At 38.0% G+C, this 25,689-nt stretch overlaps 1 protein-coding gene across 2 annotated transcripts in view; it reads left to right on the forward strand.

The window, feature by feature from the left end:
* The first annotated feature begins 7,904 nt into the window (after nt 1–7,904).
* VRK2 (VRK serine/threonine kinase 2) overlaps nt 7,905–25,689 on the forward strand; it is a 65,146-nt gene continuing 47,361 nt past the window's right edge. Inside the window, exons 1-7 of one of the 2 annotated variants that reach the window (XM_070734781.1) lie at nt 7,905–8,011; nt 11,918–12,058; nt 15,543–15,598; nt 17,038–17,107; nt 17,348–17,435; nt 18,296–18,404; nt 19,329–19,421. In XM_070734781.1, coding sequence (XP_070590882.1) covers nt 11,923–12,058; nt 15,543–15,598; nt 17,038–17,107; nt 17,348–17,435; nt 18,296–18,404; nt 19,329–19,421 — 552 coding nt within the window. In that variant the 5' untranslated portion in view covers nt 7,905–8,011; nt 11,918–11,922. Of the gene's footprint in view, nt 8,012–9,940; nt 10,124–11,917; nt 12,059–15,542; nt 15,599–17,037; nt 17,108–17,347; nt 17,436–18,295; nt 18,405–19,328; nt 19,422–25,689 lie in introns of those variants that run through there. The other variant, XM_070734782.1, reaches the window with a different exon arrangement.

The following is a 25,689-nucleotide window of genomic DNA, read 5'->3' on the forward strand; positions in this document are numbered from 1 at the left end:
TTCCCAGTTTGATCTCCATGTGTCCTCAACCTTTCACGGAGGGTTTTTCACCTCTCCTCTTCCCAGTTTGCTCTCCATGTGTCCCCAACCATTCACGGAGGGTTTTTCACCTCTCCTCTTCCCAGTTTGCTCTCCATGTGTCCCCAACCATTCACGGAGGGTTTTTCACCTCTCCTCTTCCCAGTTTGATCTCCATGTGTCCTCAACCATTCACGGAGGGTTTTTCACCTCTCCTCTTCCCAGTTTGCTCTCCATGTGTTCCCAACCATTCACGGAGGGTTTTTCACCTCTCCTCTTCCCAGTTTGATCTCCATGTGTCCTCAACCATTCACGGAGGGTTTTTCACCTCTCCTCTTCCCAGTTTGATCTCCATGTGTCCCCAACCATTCACGGAGGGTTTTTCACCTCTCCTCTTCCCAGTTTGCTCTCCATGTGTCCCCAACCATTCACGGAGGGTTTTTCACCTCTCCTCTTCCCAGTTTGATCTCCATGTGTCCTCAACCTTTCACGGAGGGTTTTTCACCTCTCCTCTTCCCAGTTTGCTCTCCATGTGTCCCCAACCATTCACGGAGGGTTTTTCACCTCTCCTCTTCCCAGTTTGCTCTCCATGTGTCCCCAACCATTCACGGAGGGTTTTTCACCTCTCCTCTTCCCAGTTTGATCTCCATGTGTCCTCAACCATTCACGGAGGGTTTTTCACCTCTCCTCTTCCCAGTTTGATCTCCATGTGTCCCCAACCATTCACGGAGGGTTTTTCACCTCTCCTCTTCCCAGTTTGCTCTCCATGTGTCCCCAACCATTCACGGAGGGTTTTTCACCTCTCCTCTTCCCAGTTTGATCTCCATGTGTCCCCAACCTTTCACGGAGGGTTTTTCACCTCTCCTCTTCCCAGTTTGATCTCCATGTGTCCTCAACCTTTCACGGAGGGTTTTTCACCTCTCCTCTTCCCAGTTTGCTCTCCATGTGTCCCCAACCATTCACGGAGGGTTTTTCACCTCTCCTCTTCCCAGTTTGCTCTCCATGTGTCCCCAACCATTCACGGAGGGTTTTTCACCTCTCCTCTTCCCAGTTTGATCTCCATGTGTCCTCAACCATTCACGGAGGGTTTTTCACCTCTCCTCTTCCCAGTTTGATCTCCATGTGTCCTCAACCATTCACGGAGGGTTTTTCACCTCTCCTCTTCCCAGTTTTCTCTCCATGTGTCCTCAACCTTTCAAGGAGGCTCTTCTCTTCACCGTTTCTTCTCTATTTGTCCTCCAGCTTTCATGGAGAATGAGGAAGAGGAAAGCTAAGAAACCCTCCACGCCCTGAATGCCTCCTGGCTCAAGCTGGCGGCATCAGACCGCCTTTGTGTTTTCGGCTCGGGGAGGAGGGAGTTAGGAAGGTCCTCCTGCTCCCCCCAGCGGAAAACCCAAAGGCAGAAGCCTCCAGGTTGTTGTGACAGCCGGGCTGCGGGGCTTCCCAGCAGCCTCCCGAACCCCGAAATTTTGCCAAACTTCCCAGTTCCGGAAGCTGCTGGGAAAGCCCCCCCCCCTATTTTAAAAGGTGACAGCCAGGCGGCAGCGGTTTTTTGCGGGTTTTTTTTCTTGTTGCACGGATTAATTGACTTTACATTGTTTCCTATGGGAAACAATGTTTCATCTTATGAACCTTTCGTCTTACGAACCTCCCCCTGGAACCAATTAGGTTCGTATCTTGAGGTACCACTGTATTTAGACTTACTGTATATACCACTTCATAGTGCTTTTACAGCCTTCTTTACAGTGAAGGGCTACCAAAACTTTTACTACCAGACTGTGGGTGTGACTTATGCAGGACGCCCTGCATTTACTTTCAACATATTTCAGTGCAAATTGGGTGTTCTGGGTGGAGCTCCATTTTTGCTCCCCCCGTCTGGGCAGTAGCGCACCCATGCTTCTCTAAGAGGTTTACAGAATCAGTATATTGCCCCCAACAATCTGGGTCCTCATTTACCCACCTCAGAAAGGTGGAAGACTGAGTCAACCTTGAGCCATTGGTGAGAAATGAACTGCTGAACTACATCTAGAAGTTAGTTGAAGTAGCCTACAATGCTGCACTCTAACCAGTGCACCACCTGGATCTTGGAGATGTGTTGGATCTCCAATTTCAACATTTACCTGCTAGAATTTTGGAAGTTATAGTTACAAAATAGAGCATATTTTTTGAAAAAAAATAAGAACTTCTTGCTTTGCAGCAGTTTTTGTTTTCTGTTTTTATCTTTTTGCACATTTGAATGAATCCCAGGTACCTTTATAAAATAGCAGATAGGCTACTCAGAACTGATTAGCCTGGTTTTGTTCTTAAATCTTTAGACAGCATATATAGCACTCCTATTTCCCATTTTGTCTTCACAGGAAGAACATTATGAGCTGCGTTGAACTAAGAGGCAGTGACTGAAGCTATCCATTTATTTCCATCATTGAGAAGAGGAACTTGGACCTCCAGCAACTTAACCATGGGCTAGAGGGGAGAAAACAGACACATTCAGAGACAAGAGTTTTTTTACCGATAGTCTACATATAACCCTGTCAACTAGAAATGCCGTTATATATTATGCTGGACTTTTTAAAGAAACACAGGGGGAAAAGAAAGAAAAATATTTTAGCCTGAGTGGGTACTATCATTTTAGGAAATCAAAATATCTGGATTTATGAAAAACACTGAGGTCTTCCCCCCCCCTTCTCTCCTTTGCAGGAAGATAATGTAACTTGGTGTAAGCAGTTGCTGTTCTGCCATCCATTCTGTACACCCCTATGAGATCTGCAGCAGACATTCGTGATGACCCAAAAGCCATTATACTTCATTGATGACTACAGATTGTCATAAAGGCATAAGCTGTGCTGGAGGTCAGAGCAATTCTTCAACAGGGAAAAAAGTAGGCTCTTTAGAGGAGTGAAAGTCTACAATACAAAAATGGCCATGGTACACGTGGGAAACATGTGAGAAACATGCATACTGTGAATAGCAAAAAATAGGGACTTCCCTCTTTTTTCAAGTAGGTGATTGTGAACATGATCTTGCACAAATAAATTATAAAAATGAATCATCTCATACAACATTTAGAAGGAATCCACTGTGACATGATGTGAAGATGTCCTCAAACTAAACTAGCTTTAGGATTAGACAAGTTCAAGGGAGATGAACCTAAACTATTAGATACATTGGCTGCACTGAGTTCAGAAGCGTTATAATTCTGTGTACTTGCTGTTAGGGGAAACAGGACAGATGACATCAGATTTCCTTATGTTCTTTAAAATGAGTGGCACTAAACTACAGAGTTCTATCCATACCTGTTTCAAAGCCAATTGCCCTGAATTTGTTGGATCGCACCAATATTTTCAAGCAATCAACAAACCCCCATATGGCCATAATAGTACAATGGTACCTCTACCTAAGAACGCCTCTACTTACAAACTTTTCTAGATAAGAACTGGATGTTCAAGATTTTTTTGCCTCTTCTCAAGAACCATTTTCTACTTACAAACCCGAGCCTCCGAAACTGTAACCGGAAAAGGCAGGGAGAAGCCTTCGTGGGGCCTCTCTAGGAATCTCCTGGGAAGAAACAGGGCTGGAAAAGGCGGGGAGAAGCCTCTGTGGGGCCTCTCTAGGGATCTCCTGGGAGGAAACAGGACCGGGAAAGGTGGGAAGAAGCCTATGTGGGGCCTCTCTAGGAATCTCCTGGGAGGAAACAGGGTTTCCATCCTCCCTGTGGTTTCCCCAATTGCACACATTATTTACTTTTACATTGATTACTATGGGAAAAGTTGCTTCTTCTTACAAACTTTTCTACTTAAGATCCTGATCACGGAATGAATTAAGTTCGTAAGTAGAGGTACCACTGTATATTGACTTTCACTGATTTTCTCTATTCTCTTCCTGTATGTAATATATGGAATTAAAGTATTGAAAGTAGTAGAAAGTAATAGAAAAGTGAACACAAGAACAAGGGGGCACAATCTGAGGTTAGTTGGGGGAAAGATTAGAAGTAACATGAGAAAATAGAATTTTACTGGAACAAACTCCCAGCAGACATGGTTGGTAAATCCACAGAAACTGAACTTAAACATGCCTATATCCATCTTAAGATAAAATACAGGAAATAGTATAAGGGCAGACTAGATGGACCATGAGATCTTTTTCTGCCGTCAATCTTCTATTTTTCTAGTTTCTCAAATTCAGCTCCCAACTGGTGAAAAATCCAAATGAAAGTAATCCTGGTAGCTGGTTTCCTGTTTCTGTTTGAACAAATCTAGTAATATTCAGTATCTCTCAATAATTAGTCCCACTGTTGACTTCTTATTTCTATTAATTCTTACTTAATTTTTAATTTTAACCTGTATCATCTTTTAACCTGTAACTGTAGTCTTAGAAAAAAAAGTAACAGATCATGGCATGCTCCTTAGTAATGTTCCTCTAGGTTTTTGATTTCCCTTTTCTTCACTAAACGTATCCTCAGTTCCTTTAGTCTTTCTTTGTAGCTCTTAGTTGCTACCCCCAATTGTAATTTCTTGCAACTTTTTCACATTTTACATTACTTTGAAACGCAGTGCCCAGAAATAGGCACAGAACTTGAAAAGGATATTAATATAATGGAACCCAAAGTTATACATCCCGTGATACATATATAGCACTTCCATTGATGCAGCTTGTCATAGAGTCTTTTTAAAACTGTATCCAATTAGATTGACTCAAGAGAGGCAGTTTTGTCCAGTGGTTAAGGCCTCGGGCTAGAGACTATGACTGAGTTCTTGTTTTACCATAGGCATGAATGTCAGCTGGGTAATTTCAGGCCAGTCTCTCTTTCAGCATATGAACTTAGGCCCAGAAAACAAGCTACCCCATCAATTCCTGTTGCAACAGTGGATTAACACTGTGTTGATTAAGAGAGGGGGGAGGGAGGGAGGTTGTATTTGCAAGAAAATGCTAGGAAGAAAAAAAAATTACACTGATCCAAAATCAAGAGACACAAAAGCACTGGTGGCTTCTTTATAGCTCCCTGTAAAGCTTACTGATATTATGACAATGTTGATACTACTCTATACTATTACTGTTCAATTAATATTATATATTAATCTATTGCCTATTACAATCCCCTATGTACTCTCAGTGTCTCAGAGGCTAAGATGCTCATTTTGTTGATCAAAAGATTCAGTGGTTTGAATCCCTAATGCCACATAATAGAGTGAGCCAGTGATGGGCTACCAAAATTTTTACTACCACACTGTGGGCGTGGCTTATGCATTTTGTTTCAACATCTTTCAGTGCAAATTGGGTGCTCTGGGGTGGAGCTCCAAATTTTGCTACCAGAACTGCATTCCTGACCATTCCCATAGGAGCCCATCACTGGAGTGAGCTCTAGTTGCTTGTCCCAGCTTTTGCCAATCTAGCAGTTTAAAAGCATGTAAAAAATGCAAGTAAAAAAGCAGGGACCATCTTTGGTGAGAGGGTAACTGTTACATACGCCTTTGGCATTTAGTGATACTGTCCACATGACATAGACATCTTCGGACAGTGCTGGCTCTTTGGCTTTGAAACAGAGGAGCACTGTCCCCTAGAGTTGGGAATGACTAGCAATGGGAACCTTTACCTTTATACTATTACTGGTATGCATCAATATTTATTTTTCTTAAGTCTGCCTGCCTTAAATCCCCTTTCTTTGAGATTTATTTTCTTTTTCTTATTATTTTTCTTCTTATTATTGGAATAATAATATCCCAAGAGAGAAATCCGAGTGGATATTTGGAACATAACAAAAGTTGACTTCCAAACTGAAGCTCTTCCATCTTTTTTAACATTGCGCTTTGTCTTGCTGTGTTGCTAAACTTTTACTCTCTTCTGGACTGCCTGCTACTTCTGAAGGCAAATGTTTTTTCCCCCTTTGGCTTTTCTGTCTTTTTTTTTTTTTACTGGTTGCTGTGGAGCTATGAAAACACATGTCTCCTTCCACAGCTGTGTCAAAGTTGCAGCTTTATTAGCAACTCTGCTGTGCTGATGCTGGGAAGGCTAAAGTGGGAGGGAAAGAAAGCAGAAGAACCTGAAATTTAGTTAAACAAACTGCTCTTCCACACAACCTAAAATTGCATTTGGCTTTATTGTCAAATTTACATGTCACTCCTCAACAGCTTGTTTCCCTTAAGTTTAGACAAAATAATTTCAACTTATTTCCAATGACATGTATAATTTTCCTGTTTGTTTTGCTTAACTGTATTTGTGGGTAAATATACAGGATATCAATCCTACTTGGGTCTGGCTTCTACAAAGTTGTGAGAGTTATAACTTCTCCTGCTATACACTTCTTAAAAATTGGTCTGCACACTGGATTTTTTTTAAAAAAAATGCTTGTGATTGTAATATGCCTGTAATGCATGTGTATGAGGTTAGAATGGGGATAACATAATACTCCAAAGTTTATATATAGCATCCTGAACTGGAACAGGATCCTATATCTATATATGGACTTTGGAAGAAAGAAAAAAAAAGATTATTGTATATTTATCTTTCATATTGATCATAATAGTTGCATTCAACATTTAAAAATACTTAGCAATTTACAGCATAAACTTATGTAAACAAATCCAGAGAGCAAATTAAAGTTATTTCCACTGCCATCTTGTTCTATAGTTATTGGGCCACAACAGAAAAACAGAAACAGAGAAGACCCTCCATCACTTTATAAAGGGGTAGACTCATGTAAATCAGATTCATTTAGGATCCTTTTTTTGCTGCCATATAACAATTTATACTTTCTAGGTTGCAAAAGTCCAAGATGGCCACAAAATATCACCAAGATCGCCAATGAATGGTATTTTACATCCCATGCATATAATTCTGCCTTTTTAATCTTCACAACTCTGTGATGTCAATCTGGCTGAGGCCATCTCTCTTATGCTACACAATCTGTGAAGCAGGATATACAAAGACTGATAGCAACTGATTCAATTTCACATGCTGCAGGGATAAAAAAAAATAGAAAGAATTTATATTATTATTATTATTTTATTATTATTTATTAGATTTGTATGCTGCCCCTCTCCGTAGACTCGGGGCGGCTCACATATTAAAATATTTCCATGTTAGGCAAAAGTAGTGAGCTGCCCAAAGTCACTGAGAGCCAAGTGGCAGACAAGTTTCATAAATAATTTATTTTTAAAATTTTTATTTATTTGTTTTGTCAAGTACGTATTGGTGGTATACAAAGATATAACAATATTTATATACATGATACTAGTAAAAGAGAAGCATTAGGACAGGGGACAGAAGGCACTCTGGTGCACTTATGCACACCCTTTAATGACTCTTAGGAATCCGGAGAGGTCAAGAGTGGATAGTCTAAGGGTAGTTTTGGGGGTTAGATGATGATACTAGAGTCTGGTAGTGAGTTCCATGCATTAACTACTAGGTTACTAAAGCCGTATTTCCTGCAGTCGAGTTTAGAGTGGTTTATTTTAAGTTTGTATCTGTTGTGCGCTGGTGTGTTGTTGTGGTTGAAGCTGAAGTAGTCATTGACAGGAAGGACGTTGTAGCAGATGATTTTATGAGTTATGCTTAGGTCTTGTTTAAGGCGATGTAGTTCTAACCTAATAATAACAATTATTATTATGTAAAGCGATATTCGTCGGTTTGGTTAGCAACCCCGTCTCTTCTCTCTTCTGCACATCTCAGCCCTATCACTTCCACTCCTTTCAATGAAAGAAGACGACTTCTGTTCCGCTTTTTCCGATTGGCTCGGTCTTGGGCTAAGCAAGAAGACAAGCGCAACTCATCTCGCTGAGCGGCCTCTTGCCTTCACTTTAGTCAGTCGCGTTACGTGATTGGGCGCCGACAAGCGCTCGGCCGAGTTACGCTTTCTTCTGATAGGCCGCCAGCCGCGAAGGCTTGCCTTGGGATTGCCTAGCGTCAGAGGAACCCCAGGGAGGAACTGAGGGAAAAGGGGAAGCAACACCGAGCGCGTGCGAGGAAGGTGGGGGGCGTGGCCTTACTTCTCCAGGAGGTAGGTGGCGATACGGCTCTTCCCCCAAGGGTTGGCGAGAAGGGGGGGGGGGCGAATGAGGTAAACGGCTCTCTTTGTGCCGTTGTGAGGCCCCAGTGTGTGCGTGGGACTGTTCTTGGCCCTAGAAGTGCTAATGCGTGGGCTGCCCTTCCTCAACTTCTCCTGTCTCAGAAGGGAAGAGTTTTCCGCGCATTTTCCCCTTGCCTTGACTTTTTTGCAGTTTTGGGCGCCAGAGCAATGGTGCCGGTAAACATGAATGAGAGTCAAGGGAAAAGGGCAACTGACCGCTCTCCTTTGGGCAGCTCTATGGTCAATTCTTCTCCCTTCCTTGGTCACCTACTTAGTTCATTCCGTCTTGCCTGCTCGCTGTTTTCCAGCTTAATGGAAGTGAGTCGGCCGGACTCGCTGAGAGAGAGAGAGTTGGGAGGCCATATAAAGCTCCTTAAATAAATACTATAAATGTTTTTTAACGCGTCCCGTCCACAAATAATCCTCCGTCTGGTTTGTAACTCTATATAACCCGAGGAGTGGTTCCAAAGTTCTTGGTGCTCTCTTCATATGTGACAATCATTGACCCCTATGACAATCATTAAGTGTTGTATCTCATGATTCTTGACAAATGTATCTTTTTTCTTTTGTGTACGCTGAGAGCATATGCACCAAGACAAATTTCTGGTATGTCCAATCACACTTGGCCAATAAAGAATTCTACTCTATTCTATTCTATGTATAAGTACTGTTATAAGATGCTGGAAAGCTGGGGAATGAATTCTCTCTTTAGGTCTGCTGGTGGGAGTAGCCCTTTGTGTAGTCTACATAAAGATAGTTTGTGAAAGTGCATCCACTTTGCATGTGTCAATCCTCCTTTTGCTGTAGTTGATAATGCTTCCCACCTGTTTTTTTTAATGCTCCTTAAGAGTACATGTAGTCTGTTCCCTCATATGGAGGACAGAGTTGTAAGGAAAGCGTGACTTACATTTTAATTCCAATTCAAACTTAAAAGCCATCTCTTCTTGCACAATTGCTATGATTCACCTGGGCTGTTTCTTTATGGGTCAATGGGAATGTGGTTGAATATTGAGATATTATTGAATATTGAGAGTCAAATGAATATGTACAAACAATGTATCTTTTATTTATATTTTCTCTATGGAAGCAAAGCACTCTTTTAAAAATAAGAAAAAGTAATAGAAGTAATTGATAACATTATATTGTTTGTTTTTAATTTCAAACTTATCTACAGTATAATCAGGGGTCACGAACCTTTCGAACCTCAGGGACTACTAAATTCATAATTTTAAATCCTGCGGATTTAATGACCAGCTGGATGAGCATAGTTAGGTGGTGGTCATGTGACTGGGTGGGCATGGCCAACTCAGTGTTACATCGTAGGGTGCCTCGCCAACCTCTACTTGCCCCTCCTCTCCCAGCCACTCCTTGCCTTCCCACTGGGCTCCTGAGGGCCCCAACAGAAAGCAATTAAGAAAGAGTTGGCAAATTAGTTTAAATTGGATCTGACTGAGAAGGAGGCTCAGTAGAAGCACCTCATTGCTGACTTACAGGCATAGGCTTTCCGCGCAAATGAAAGACCTGTGGGAGTGCAAGGCCAGGTACAGGCACCTGGAGGCTCAGCAGGCTGAGATGGTCAGCCAATTCCAGGCCATGATACAGTCCCACAGGAACAAGGTCCCCTGGCTCTTTGCCACCAGCAGTGCTTCCCTCCAGTCTTTGCCCAAAGCATTGCACCAGGAGGCCAAAGCAGACCTCACATTGGAATTTTTGCCCCCCTCCAACCTACATAAAAAGACCCTGAAGGGGGAGATGCTGCAACATCACAAACGTTCATTACACATATCTGTCCCAGGGGCCGTAGTTTGAGAACCCCTGAAATAAATAATTTTTATTAATTTATAAATATTTTTTCTGTAGACTACCAAAATTTTCTTGCAGGCCACCAGTGGTCCACAGACCATGGGTTGGGACCGCTGGTATAAATCATCAAGTACCCTTTGGATATAAAGTACTCACAATTCTCACATGTAAAAATTGCTAGTCCAACTGGCCTGGAGTCACAGTTGCCTTATGGAAGTCAGAGCTTTGTACAAAAAAAAGGTAACAATTCTTGAAACAATAACGATATTGCCTTGACACCATAGAAGTTGAGTCTTATCATTCCTAGGAAACTATGTTGCAGCACATACTTTTACTCATTTTTTTTTCTTTTAAATATTGTCTTGCTCTCGTTTGAATGAAAGAAGCAAAGAGTTGTTTCACTTTCTGGAATTTGAAATATTGAATTGCCATTAATTACCTTTTTGTGAACTTGGTCTTATGACTTTATTTTCAATTGCTATCACACAGAAATTAAGCAAGTGAGTTTTCCTCTACTTTTTCCATGGCAGGAAAAATGTCTCTCCTGCTTCTTTTAAAAAAAATGTTATGATGTAACTAATGAAAAGAGTAAGATGTTCACCTTTTGTTCTAAAATAAGAAAAAAAGTTGAAAACTTGTGTTTGGGATTTTGACACCAGTCTTGAAACCTCTCCTGTTACTCTAATGTGGAATAAAAGTAGATGGAAAGTGTATCTCCTCACCTTTTGTTAACTGATCTCTTTTCTTCCTGTACCTTAAGAGGGGAGGGAATCCAAGCATACAAAGATATTAAAGATGCTTTTTGCTGTGTGCTTATTTTAAGTCTTGTCAATGTGCTATTTTTGGCTGCCTAGTCAACATGGGTTTAGAGCACTGAAACCAACCATGCATGTTATCAAAATCACTCAAGGTTTTTATCTGAAATGCTGTAGTTACAGCTAAAGTGTAAGCACGCAGTTGTGTATATAAAAACATGAAAAATATAATAAATTGATAATACTGCCTAAAACATCACAAGCAATATTGCATAATGCTCAGTTGCAATTATCTTAAGGGGTTTTCATACTTTGTCTCAAGAAGAAAAGACTGTCTATTATTCATGAGAAACGAAGTTAGACAAATATACACTGAAGAGTGGGGCAGATACATTCTTACCAAATGTATCTAACAAGTGAAAGATCCATCCAAACATCAATGCTAGAATCTTGTAGATTACAAAGGAAGAGGTGTTATTTACTAAAGATATTTAGACATATTCACTCTGAACAGCTGAAACTGAAACATGTATTTATTGTAACATTCTATCCCTTGTATTTCTCACAACTCAAGGTAATTTTTTATTATGGCCAAAGGTGTCCTTTACACTTATATTCAGCAAGAACTTCGTATAGCATCAGCTGAATCAACCGCAATAGTTCTCATCCTTCCTAATGCTGCAACACTTTAATACAGTTCCTCATGTTGTTGTGGCCCCCAACCATAAAATAATAAAATTATTAGGAAACTCATGTGTGGGTTCCAACTTACCTCAATGCTGGTTCGCTTCCTCCTGCGTTGCATAGCCTCGTGGGTACTTTGTGGGTGCACGGATGTGCAGTGCCAAAAAATGTTTTTAAGAATTGGGGGGGTGGGAAGCAAAAACAAGATGGCATCACAAGCACAGTGCTGGAAATTCGGCTTCTGCGCATGCTCAGAAGTTCTCTTGGTACAGATTTTTTTTTTTTGCAGTAGTCTGTTTGCATGTGGGTGGGCCCGCCTAGATGGATAGAGCAGTGGTGTCTCTATTCCTATGATCATCAGAAATATGTTTTTTTCCTATGATCTGTGAAAGGGTCATTTGACCCCCAAAGGGGTTGTAACCCACCGATTGAGAACTACTGCTTTAAAGTGTTACAAAGAGACCAAGCTTGCTGATACTGTATTATGGTGGGTTGTTTTGTTTGTTTGTTTAAAAAAAAAACTAATATGAGAAGTCTATGAAGAAACAGCACGTGCTGCTTTTTTTAAGAATTGTTTTTGATTTCTTATGTTCAGGCATAATGCCTCTCCAAAAGTATAAAAAAACCAACCTCCCAGATCCTCTTCAAGAAGGAATAATATTGACGGATACCCAAAAACAGAAATGGAGATTGGGTCCCCTGATTGCTTATGGTGGATTTGGCTTAGTCTATCTAGGTAAGATATGTAATATGAAATATTTTGTGTGAGAGACTTACTACTTGGAATCATACCTCAATGTAACTAGGAAATAGGTATGTTCCTTGTCCCCTCCCCACCCCACCCCACCCCACCCCCTTTTTTTTCTTCCTAGAATTCCACTATGACCTCTTGGACACTTTATATGTTCAGCTTTATATTTTGTCTGCAAAAGAAATTTAATACTTTATAGAAAGGATTGCTTTTTATAAAAGGAGGAAAACTAAACTTTCTTAAATAATAATTAGAATTTAAAAGGCCTTCTTCTAAAATCTTTGCATGTAAATCGTGAAATTAGACATTCTACTTTTGTTTGTAGCATCAAATGGATGACAGTTATTTTTTTTTAAAATTTACAGTACTTTATCAATCTTGATAAAGGAACTTTGTATCCTTGATTTGAATATGAAATTGAGTCATGTTGTTTTTCTGATTCAGTATCAAATTGTGCTATTTTTAAAAATTGCTGTTCCAAACCAAATATTATAATAAATAAAAACACATAATTTCTGAATATTTCATTCTTATAAATTTTATTAATTTGTAATACAGAATGATAACTGGTAACAAATATTTAGAAGAAAAGAGAGAAGAAAAGAAAGAGAAAGAACAAAGAAAATGATGCAAAAATCAAAGAAAAGAAAAATAAAGAAGTGACTTATTTTCTTTTATAGCCATTATAAGTGTAGATATAAAATTTCTAACTCTATGATTACAGCATTATGCACATTTTCCAATATTATTTTTATTCTAGTTTAAAAAATCATATAACATCATTTTTCTGTTTCTTCTAAAGTGACAATAAGGGGTTTTCAATCATCATTAATTTTTGATAGTGTCCTATGGTATTTCTAGTTAGTCAATCTGACCATGTCAGCAAGTTCCAGGATCTTCACTATCCATTTCTTCCATTGTGGGTAATTTCCAAACATTTCTTTAAATAATTGTACTTTGTGGTGCAAAAGAATCCAATGATTGATTATTCTATTGGTTCTTCTCTGCCCCACAAACCTTGCTTCCAGAGTTGAGACTTGTGGAGAATTGATGGGAAACATGTTCAGGATTGGTTTCAACATAATTATTTCTCTCACTTGCACTTAAGAAAGAAACCAGGATTATATCAGATAGGATTAAAGAACTGGTACCATAGTTTACTAGGATTAGTATCCAGACAGAAGCTGGCAAATGTTTTACTTTATATAAATATTCTTGCCTTGCTTATGCAGTACTGAAAATTGTTAAAGATTTTTCCTTGGTCTCCAGCTTGACTTCTAAACAGTTTCATGCCATTTAGCTTCATTGCTGGTTTGAATAGAAGTGGAAGATTAGAACAGGAGAAATATGTAAATAAGATTTCCTTGATCAGAGGACTTTCAGATTCATTTAATTTATACATCTTGGCTTATCAGATGAGAATTCTGTAAGTTTTTCTAACTCATCTGGAGGGCACCTGACTAGTGAAGGGTGATCCCAAAAAATGAAGGAAAACATAAAAGTAAATTATGTCTTCCTAGCTATTACTTTGCAAAAGTAGTAAAGAATATTTTTTTTTAAAGTTACTTTCTAATCTTGGAATGTCTACAGATAATAGATATTGTGAAGTTACCGTATAAGTAAAACCCATAGGAGATTATTACTGTTCAAATTTTTATAACCACAGCATGCTCGTGCACAAACCTCCACTTTCTTGAGGCCATCCATATTTGCAAAATGAGTATTTGTTGCCAGAGCTCCAGCAGAGGCAATGAGATCAGCTGTGGACAAGAGTTGGGAATTCTGTTTAATTGCCAATAGGCACTGCTTTCCTCTTCCCTCTGTGTAAACTTTTGCCTGCAAAACTGACTCCACAAGATGTACTGCAGGCACTTTTTCCATTATTCTAGGAGATGATTGCTACACAAATAAACTGTTGTACATGGAAATCTGTAAGTTCCAGCTGGCAAGCAAAACCAGCAAGTTACTTTGTCGGACTTCTGGGTGCCATGGTGCCAGGTTATCATTGCGTGAGGAGGGGGGGAAAGCAATATTCTCCAGAAGTGTGTTCTGATGTTACTTTTGCATGTGAAACTAACAAAAGATATAGGGGACAGCCATGGCTTAATGGCAGAACTCATGCTGTGCAGGCAGAGGATCTTACTTTTTTTTTTCTTATCACAGAACAAGACCACTTTCAGTGGTTAATACTTGGGTAGCTGTAAAATATGTCTTACTCTGTATAAGATGGATGCATTGAGCATCTTTTTATGAATGTTGTTTGCACAAATTAAGAAAACCTTGTGTTTATATCGGCATAACCAAAACAATATTGGGTTTATTTATAAAGTAAGTACATGGATAAAATGGAAGAGAAGTACAAACAAAACATTAAAACATTTGATTTGAACAGTTAAAAGTTATTATTAGATGCCCGCATCATATCCTGCAAGTACACCTATCTTTTCTAAGGAATGTGGTCAAAATGATATAATAGCGTGGTAGGGCAAAGATAGCCAATTTCTTCCCCTTTCAATTATTCCGTATTCTGATTTGGATTTCAACTGCTTATATTAATATATTCTTTATTCAACATTTATTAAACTATTTTGACCAGAACTTAAAAATTGTATGAGGTATGTGTACAGATTAGAAGGAGTTTGTGTAGAAAGACAATTGTAACTTGATTAGAATTAATAGCTGCATTTCTAAGAGGTGAAACTGAAATGATATATGGAGAAGATTTATTTGGAATGGGCCTGCCATAAAACATGTCAATATATCTGTCATTGGATATATTTTCATGAAGCAAGGGACAGAAGTTATGAAAAGGACCAATTAGATTTAGGGGTGAATTTCAGTGTCCCATTGGAAGTAATCCATTTCCTATTGTAAGATAAGGAGTGGAATACAGTATAAGGATATAGTCAACATGGGAAAGAGAAACTACAGTACTTACTTCTGTTCAGAAGGTTTAACATGTAAGAGTACAGTAATGGATTCAGAATCAAAGTACCTTAAAATGTTCCTTTTTTTTCTAGATATGTGGCGTTCAACTCCCAGAACTATCCAGCCAGTATAGTCTTGGTTTAAAGTGGTAGGAGGTGAACTCCACCTATCTAATCACGTCCATTCTTATGAAAAGCTACTTTAATTATGTACATGGGAAAGCCTGCAGTTCCAAGTCTATTCTAGTCCATTCACTGAATAAATAAAAGTCAAACTGGTTACTTCCTGGCATACTACTTTAACTCTTCTAGAAACAATAATAATATTAATGATAGAGCTTTATCACATATTATGAAGAAAACAATGAAAAAGTACATTTCATTTATAACCAAATTGCTGTTAAACAAAAATGCTTTTCCAGTTTTTAATATTTGTGCAGCAATACAACTACATCATATCTTCTCTTGTTTAGTTGAAATTCAGTTCTAAATAAAGTGATAAAATGTTTCATAACTTTTTCTGCCTTAATTTTATCTTGCAGGTTCCCCTTATCTTGATGTTCCTGTAGGAAACAATGCTGTGTATGTCATTAAAGTGGTAATTATTACAACTTTTAAAATATTGAAAATATGGAATTCCATGCTTTCCTTATATTTTTGTTTATTTGAAGCGAGTGTACTCTTTTAGAAAGAAGATTCACAGAACATTTTAGGGCAAGACAATCCTTGCTCTATCAGTCATAGTCTTAGGAAATGATGAAAAGAAGGAAAAAGAAAATTAGAAGAGTTAATGTGAGGTATTTCTCTGATTTTGGTATTCTTTCCAAAGTTTACTAATAGTTGTTATAGGAGGTATTGATATTGTGGTGTTGGTGCCTTGCCTTTTGATTACTTTTGTGTTTTAGCTCTTTTTTTGTATTACATCTGTATATGTTGGTGTGTCAGGTGCCTAAAACAAGAATGACATATTGATTCTTCCAATAATTTCTTTATTGTTCTTCACTCATGGACAGTATCTTGCCAAACTAAAGCAGGCTACTACCTACATGAACATTTTACTTCGTAAACTATTAGAACTATTAGAAAAAGCCAGTCTACACCTTCTTTCTCTCACACAAACTATCTGAGTTGGTCTCTTATTCCTCTGGAATGCAGACTTTTCCTTCTGGGAATCTATCCTATTACATTCCATCACATGATGTGTAGATTGAAAAGCATGTGGTGAGCTTTGTATGCTCTGCTCTGCTTCTACCAAATCTGGCTCTTCCATGTTCAGGTTTTGGAGTTACCATGCAATAGAGAGAGAGACAGAATTTGAGTAACTTTACTTAGTGTCTTTCCAAATTTGATTGGGGAAAAATGGTACATTTAATTAAAATAGTCTTTTCAAAATTACATGGGAAGATTACCTTAATCTCATTAGTACAATACTCAAATCTTTCCTGTTGATTAATAAGAAGTCAGGGATATGTGATTCTCTTGTGCCTTTCTCCATTACCTAAAAGACAAAATTATCATAACAGAAATTACAAATATCCTAGAAGGACCATGGAGGGCAAAATCAGTCTCCCAAAAGATGTTTCAGTTATCAAAGTCTCCCATACCAGTGATTTCATTCCTTTTTGAAAATTCTGTAATGTATAGTTGGAAGGCATTATCTGCACAAGGGTTATATAGAAAACATAGAAATTTTTTTTTTTTAATAATCCAGACAAAAGGTCTGCTTTACAAAAATCAACCAGACTGTTTCAAGCCAAGTATAGTTAAGCAGAACCCTTTGTTGGTTGTTCTGGATTTCAAATCAAACAAATCTAAATCTTCTTTCTCTCACACAAACTATCTGAGTTGGTCTCTTATTCCTCTGGAAAGCAGACTTTTCCTTCTGGAAATCTATCCTATTACATTCCATCACATGATGTGTAGATGGAAAGCTGCATTTCTTAACACTTTCTCTATTTATGTGTTACACTCAATTATGTATAACATATAATTGACATGAAACTTTGTACTTTTATATATACTTTTATATCTGTATAGGAATATCTTGAAAATGGGCCCTTATTTTCAGAACTGAAATTCTACCAACGAGCTGCAAAACAAGAACATAGTAAGTCAGGCAACAGAAGAGTCCTATTTCAAGCTACTTTTTCAGGAATTAATAGCTTGGGAATAATCACTTATGAAAATTTAACTTTATTTCAGTGTTACTTTTAGCAAATGTAACTAATATGTATATACATTTTTATAACATTGTATTCTGATATTTCAAAAAATCATAGTTATGTTTTATTTTAAAAAAGAAGCTGGATAGTTTTAAATTACCTGCTTTCCTCTCATCTTTTGTCAGTCAAAAAATGGATGAAGCTGAAACAACTAACGTTTTTAGGTGTTCCTGTTTTCTTGGGAGCAGGTCAAGTAAAACATCTTGGTAAAAGGTAAGGAAAAGATTAAAATACAGCAGAGCTGAACAAGAATTCTGGGATGGGGAATTTTAATAGACCTTCTTTGAAAGAAATAAGGAAATACTTTAGGTCACAGTGTTTCCCAAATAGTGGGGTGGGTCCCCCTGGGAGGGCATGAAGCAATGCCGGGGGGGGGGGGAGCGTGTGACCCTCCAGGAACATGCTTTTTTTGCTGCAGGGCGTAGGAGTTTTTTGCATTGAACAATAGCACACAGCACAGAGCAGGAGATATGAAGTGCAGATAACAAACCCTTAAGAGACACCATGGACAATTACAGGGAAGAAAAGAAAGGAGGAGAGTGACAGAGATAACAAGACAAACGTAACTCTCCTGAAAGCTAAGATGAGGAAATATGACGAAGTGTATGTAGTGCTTGGTTTCACTGTGACTACCGTGGGAGACGAGGAAAGACTGGTATGTTTACTGTGTCTAAAAATGTTGGCAGTGGACAGCATGAAGCCAAATAATTTAAGGCGTCACTTAAATACATAACACCCAAATCACGCTGATAAGCCGCTTGCATTGTTTTCAGTGAAAACATGCCAAATATTGCAAACAACCATACTACAAGAGAGTTGGGTGTGGGTGAAATGTTTATTTCTTCCTAGTGGGGGGCATAACTGAAAATAATTGAGAAGCACTTCTTTGGAATAATGTGAAAGAAGGATATGCTTTGCATAACTTCATGGAGAGTGCTGCCACATTAGGTGGATTAATATCTAATCTAGTAAAACAAATCAGTTTATTTCACTCATATACATTTGCTTTTGTTGTTGATTTTTTAGGTAAGGGAAATATATTTCATTTTTTTTGTGTGGTCATAATATATTAGTTACAGATTTATGGTGATGGAAAGATTAGGAGAAGATCTTCAAACCATCTTTGAAAGAGAAGGGAGAAAATTTGACAAGGAAACTGTTCTGCATGTTGGGATGCAGGTGGTAGGTATAAAACCTCAGAGTAAACTTGGGATGGGGATCAATGGATCTTTTGAGTTTTAAGTACTGTCTTGCACATGTATTTTTAAATGTTTAATTTTTCTTGAAAGTATGACTACAAAGGACAAGGACTTTCTACATTCTCTCTTTCTCTGATGTAATGATTTGAAGCTAATTAATTAAAACTTGAGTTGAGCATCTGCATTTTATATTTAAAATATTTTTTTAATCTATCATGACTTACATATATTTTTATTACTTGAAATGTAAAAATTGGCTATTGGTCTCTACTCGCCCCTTTTAAGTATATTCAAAATATACTACCAAAGTAGTCCCATTGGGATTGGACGGCATAGAAGTCAAATAATAGATAGATAGATAGATAGATAGATCGATCGATCGATCGATAGATAGATAGATAGATAGATAGATAGTTATTTGTATGTTTAATTAAATAGTTTACTTTGCCTTTTCACTCTGTATTAAGAAATATGTTTTTCCTTCAGAATATGGGTAGTCCTCAACTTACAACAATTCATTTAGTGATTTTTCATATTTAGGACCATTGCACCTTCCCCATGATCAGTGATCAAAATTCATGCTTGACAATTGACACACATTTATGTATCCTGAGGTCATTTGATCTCTTTTTGCAATCTTCTGATAAGCAAAGTCAATTGAGAAACCAGATTCACTTAACAACTGAATTACTAACTTTAAAACTTCAATGATTTATGTATGAACTGTAGCAAGAAAAGTCATGAAATGGGTCAAAATTCACTTAACAAATAATTTCGCTTAGCAGCAGAAATTTTGGGCTCAATGGTCAATTGTAAGTTGAAGTCTTCAAATAATACTGTAGGGATGATTGTAATATAAATACAATTACTGGTTTCCTTTGTAATACAGTCTTTCCTTGCCCACTAGCTAGATGCCTTGGAATACATTCATGAAAATGAATATGTGCATGGGGATGTCAAAGCAGCAAATTTACTTTTGGGCTACAAAAATTCACATAAGGTAAATAAATATATTGTTTCCCCTATCCATACATTTTATTTTTCATTGTTAAATGTTCTTCGGTTTTGCAAAAAATCAGGATGGTGTAGACTTGGTTGTTGCTTAAACTGCATGCATTGTTGCTAAGTAGAAGAAAGCATGAGGGGGTTGTGTTCCTATTCAGATGAAATTCACAGTCTGATTATTCTGTATAGTAGCTCAATGACATGATTTGTTACCAAAACTTTACAAAAATCTGAATATTTCATGGTTTTAAATGCCTTGCTCATATATGTGAAGGAAATTGCTCTATGTGCTCATATTTTTTCATATGGATGCATTGAAATCATCATAAGAAAATGAGTGTAGCACGACATTAGTATGCTGAAAATGCATATTTTACCAGTTGAAAAAATATTTCACGTCTATTTACCTCTTTCATAGTTGACAAATTGAGTGGCTGGTACCGGTCGCCAAATCTAGTGTTAAAGGCATCCATGGTTGCCAGGTACTTTGCTTGTGGCATACTTAATAAATAAACTTGACTTGCCAAAGAAAATTACAATGATAGTGATTTCAGAAAATCACTCTTCAGGAAATTCTTGCCGTAAAAGAAAATATTTTTTCATTGGAAACCTTTAAGGTGGGAATCTGTAGATTCAAAGTTCTCAAATTTCATTAATTTCTGTAGCCTCTAGTGAGCAACCATGACTGACTCAGATTAAACCATGTAATTCCTAGTTCTCATTGCAGCATAGTCTTTCATGACTATTTTCAAAATGATGATCTAGACTCTAGACAAACTCTGTTGAACTACTGCTTTTGAGATACTGACATTGGGGTTTTTTTGTATTAAAACCTATCGGATAAGATCCATTTATACTTTTAAATAGAAGACAACTCTGTGGGCATTCATATGCACTTTTAAATATAGAATATATAGTGATTTCTTTTATTTTGCTTTAAGATATCATTTTACAGAACCTTACAGAAAATAGTAACAGAAAAACATAGTTAAATTTTGAAGTTCAGAATTATTCACTTAAGTATATTTTGCAATGTAAAAAAATATATAGTACAGCTGTGAGGCTTGTGTGCTGAGTAATCTCTGCAACTTCAACAGAGAATGATTTTGTCTCTGCATGGGACAGCTGGATCAGGCTCCCTGCTTACAAATGCCCCAGAAGTCAATCAGAACTCCTTGCCCCCAGGGATAAATGCTTTGGGAAGATCAAGTTTTACATCTTGTGCGGCAGTTGATTGCCGTTTTACTGCTAATAACGCTGTCATTGAGTTCTGTGGCCTAATTAAGTTGGCCTCCTAATACACTGGTGATCCAAATTTATTACTGTGCTAACAAAGCAATATATCTCATCAGGTTTATATGGCAACTCCATTGACTAAAAAAAAAAGGGAAGGTGAAATTCTTCCCATGTTTTTGTTATTGTTTTTCTCCAAACTGTGTTCTATCTTGTGGATACTTTGCTTTTAATTATGATATGTAAAAAACTTGAACATGGATAATTGAGGCATGTATGTGAATATTTAAAAATACATTTTGGGTTTCCTGGAGATCAATGCAGAGCTTTTATTTAGAATGTGTTGTTTGGAATGCTGTGTATAATAAACAGGTAAGCAAAAGGGTAGGATATTTTTTAGTCTTTTGTGTCTGAATATTCTCAGTACTGCATTTTTCGTCTAATGGATTTAAAAACAGTTATTTGTATTTTAGAGCTCTTAATAGTAATTTATTGCAGTCATACAAAAAAGTGGTTATACTTCTCTTATTACTTAGTTCTATGCAATAAAATCAAGCATATATTGTTTTGTAATAAATATTTTTTATCTGATAAAGTTGGTGCTTGTGAATTCTAAAGATTTAAGCTGGATTCTCTGCATGTATAAAATTCTCAATCATGAAGAGTCAGGACATGCAGGACATCCTATTCCATTTCAGACAAATGGATGTCCAGTCTCTTCTTAAAATCCTATAGTGATGGAGCATCCACAATGTCTGGAGGCAACCTGTTGCACAGATTAATTGTTCTCACTGCCAGAAAATTTCTACGTGTTTCTAGGTTGCTTCTGATTACTTTCCATCCATTGCTTCTTGTCCTGCCCTCAGGAGCTTGGAGAATAGGTTCTCACCCTCGCCCCTCTTCTTTGTGACAGCCTCTTAAATATTGGAACATGTCACCCCCACTCCTTTTTTCCAGAGAATATGTGGAGAGCCCCCCACTCTTTTCTTGGCTGTTAACCTCAAGTTCAATTCTTGTGCATTCCACAAAACATAGCAATGCAATATGAGAAGCTTTCCTTCCCTTTATGAAAATAAGTAAAATGCAGAGGACTACTAATGGATGAGAACATTTTGAAAATTTCTAGCAATGTTATTTGTAGCAGAAGGAAATCAGCACTGGACAAGCTGTTTTCAAAGAAGCTTGTTTTTCATTATTAAATTTCTTGTTAAGGAACTCTTAATATCTGAAGATATGTCATTTGAAAGCTACTAAACAATTCCAGTTTTTGTTACTTAGCTTGAGTGTTCTGTAGCTGTGTTCTGTTGGGGGTAAGTTGGTGGATAATTGTTTTGTATGCCAAAATTTCAGATTCAGTCCTTCATATGGGCTGAAAAAAAATCTAGAATGAAAACTCAAATAACTTCTGTTTTTACAGTGGCTTACTTTATGTTTCATACTGTTCTGTCTGGGTTCCCCAGACCTCAACACCAATTGGAAAAAACAGCCAGACACTCTGGTAAAAGCAAAAGTACTTTATAGCTGGAAAAAATAAACACAGAGGAAAACCTGTTCTTCCCAACAGACAGGTTATAATACTTTACAGCAGAGTCCTGCTGTCCAGACAATACAGCAAGCTTCTTGCTGGCACACCCACCCCAAGGTTTCAGTAGTCAAAGGCACAAACCAGGATTCCAAGATGCCAAAGTTCACAGCCAGGTCCCAAGACTCTCAAAGATAAAACTCCACAAGCCAGGAAGGGTGGGTCTGCCTTTTAGCCTTTCCAAAGAGCACCACACCCAAACCCAGCTGTTGCCTCTTTAATGCTGAAAGTACTTAGCCAATTGGTCCCTTCTCTGTGTAGCTCTTCTCTGTCGCAGATCAATTATGGCTTGTGCATTTTCCTCTAAGGAATCCAGGCTGCTTGCTGGGGAGAGCTCCCTCTGGGGGGACCCTGGCTGTCCTCCCTCTTCTTCAGCCTGGGATTCCTCCTCCTCATCTGCCTGCACCTCCTGTTCCTCATCATCTCCCTCTGAGCTGGAAACCGACAGAAGATCAGCCGTTCCCTGAGGGGCCTCAGATGGAACCACAACACATACAAAGCCCCAAAATGACCATAGGCGGAGTTCACATAATACACTGTTTGTCTATCATGATCTATAGACAGCGCTGACTGGATTTCCACAACACACTAAACCAAATCACAATTAGCCACATTATGGCTTAGGATAGAAACATAAAAACATAGCAGATTGACGGCAGAAAAAGACCTCATGGTCCCTGTAGTCTGCCCTTATACTATTTCCTGTATTTTATCTTAGGATGAATATATGTTTATCCAAGGCATGTTTAAATTAAGTTACTATGGATTTACCAACCATGTCTGCTGGAAATTTGTTCCAAGCATCTACTACTCTTTCAGTAAAATAATATTTTATTTATTATTAATAAGTACATGAATTCAGGAATGTTTTCAAAGATTCAAGAATAATGTATTTGTAGAGCTCTTGCTCTAATCTGGTATAGATCTGTGTCACTTAAGTATACACAAACAGTATACACAATTATACACAATACTTAATCTTACCTAATTCCCTCGAACATCAAAATATGTCATTCTGCAGCTTCCCAGACTGCTAATTTCTTTATCTATACTGCTGTAGCTGTAATGTCATCATCATCTTCCCTTTAGCTCAGGGGTGTCAAACTCACAGTGTCACAGTGGTATCATTTGACATATCGCAAGTTTTTTCCCCTTCATTAAATGGGGCATGGCCAGCATGTGACACATCCGGCCCGTGGGCCAGGAGTTTGACAGCCTTGTTTAGCTTTAATGCATTGACTTCCTCTCCTATTCATGGTAGGTTAGATTAAACAATTACTCCCTTGTACAAGAGATAATTATATGGATTTTTTTTTGTTCCATGGTTTACATTGTTTGTCTTTTAAATAAATTAAAATTATGGGTGGAGTTTGTAATGGGCTTGGATGCAATAGTTAACAAAATCCTCCTCGTGCCAACATTACACTGAAATTAGGCTACATCTTAAATTGATAGGCTCAGTAGTATAGTTGCTTCAGTCAATTTCACTAAGTTGTGTTTTCCGTCACATTGATTTGATGCATTATTGTCTTCTGGCTTGGCTAGGTTGAATACTGAGCAAAGTGAATCTACCAGAAAATGCAAGAGCAAATAGAGTCAGTCAGTCAGCCTGATAAAGCTTTTTGGCTTTTCTCAGAATTCCAGATGCTGTCTCCATTCTTTGTATCATAATCTCTATAGGTCTGTTGGATGAGAAACGCACTGGTGTAATCTGAAAAAAGAGCATTGTGCTTCTGGTGTCACCTTCTCAATATGCATAGAAGATACTACAGCAAGAAACAATATTTTTAAACATGCTACTTCAGCTGTCCCAAGACTGCAAAGCTTTCCTGAAGCCCAGAGAGAAGCTAATCATTTTAATGGAATTGGTTACAAGATAACTTGCTTATTTCTCTTTGGTTTAAAAAAAATCAGAGAAAGAGCATCAAGAACAACATAATGTATTTTTCAGAGTATAAGCTGTACCTTTTGCTCCCAAAAGAGGGTGGAAATGTTGGTGCGTCTTATATACCGAATGCAACTATTTTTGCTTTCCCCAAACCCCGCACCCCACCTGCAGAGAGCTCCTGGGGAATGGTAAAAATGCCCCTGTTTCTGTAAAAAAGAGCTGGTGTGTGCACCTTTTTTCAGAAAAAGGGAGTGAGGAAAGGGTCTGGGGAGTTTGGAGATAGCTCTGGGGACTAGGGGAAGACAAAAATGCCTCCATTTTTGCCTTTCCTCATCACCCAAGAGCTGTCTGCAGGCTTCCCAGATCCTTTGCCCACCCAATTTTTGTGGGGGGAAAAACAGTAAATAATGGCCCGTTTTTCAAAAAAAGTGGGCTGCTTTTGCCTTCTAATTACCCCATCTAGCATGATTGGAGAAGAAATTCTGGGAGTTGAAGTCCACTAGTCTTAAAGCTGTCAAATTTGAAGACTCCCAGATTAGGGATGCAAGCGTTTTCAAACTTGGCAAGTTTAAGACTTATGAACTTCAACTCCCATTCCTGAGCTAGCATGACTGGAGGAAGAATTCTGGGAGCTGAAGTCCACAAGTCTTAAAGCTGTCAAGTTTGAAGTTTGTAAAAGTGTACTTTGTTACAAAAAGTATACATGTTTGTAAAAGGTATTCTGCTACACAGGTACTTTATTAAATAATATACCATTTGGTTCAGAATACTTTTTCCCTTGTTTTCCACCTCTAAAATCTAGGTATGTCTTATATTCCGATGCATCTTATATTTTGAATAATAAAATAACTAAGAACAAGGTCAGTTCTTGAGCTGTTCCGAGGAGGAGGAATAAAAATAGTTAAGGAGTGATATAAAAAGTAGTTTATTCAGCATAGTAGATGGTAAATTAGAACTGATTCCCGCTTTCCTCTTTCCCAACTCAGAAAAACAGTTGTGTGTGAACAGTTATTTCCAAACTGTGTTTGGTATATACAGTATAAGGACAGTCTCTCAAATTCTGCTAAATCAGGAGTGTCACAATTGTGGCCTGAGGGCTGGATGCGTCACATGCTGGCCCCACCCCTGCTTAGTTTAGCAAAAGGGGCGGATCTCAAAATGTCACATGACACTGCTGTGACAATGTGGGTTTGACACCCCTGCGCAAAATAGCTTCTCACTAAGGTGCAAAATGCTTGGTTACTAACTTTGATATTGGATTTTTAAATTTTTATTTGTTATTCTTATTCTTCATTATTATTATTATTATTATTATTATTATTATTATTATTATTGTTATTATACTCCTCCTCCTCCTCTTCCTCCTCCTCCTTTTAGGTGACATGTTCACTCCACTATGCTTTTCTAAACATACTCAATTCTTTTGAGTGTTTCTGTTCATTGTATGCATCCACTAATTGATGGGATGCAGGTAATAGAGGACTGTTGTTATTGTTTTGGTGCTTTTGAGTCAGCATTGACTCCTGGACAAATCCTGCAATTTTCTTGACAAGATTTTCG

The sequence above is a fragment of the Erythrolamprus reginae genome, chromosome 1 (genome assembly GCF_031021105.1).
Source record: "Erythrolamprus reginae isolate rEryReg1 chromosome 1, rEryReg1.hap1, whole genome shotgun sequence".
In the NCBI taxonomy this organism is placed as follows: Eukaryota; Metazoa; Chordata; class Lepidosauria; order Squamata; family Dipsadidae; genus Erythrolamprus; species Erythrolamprus reginae.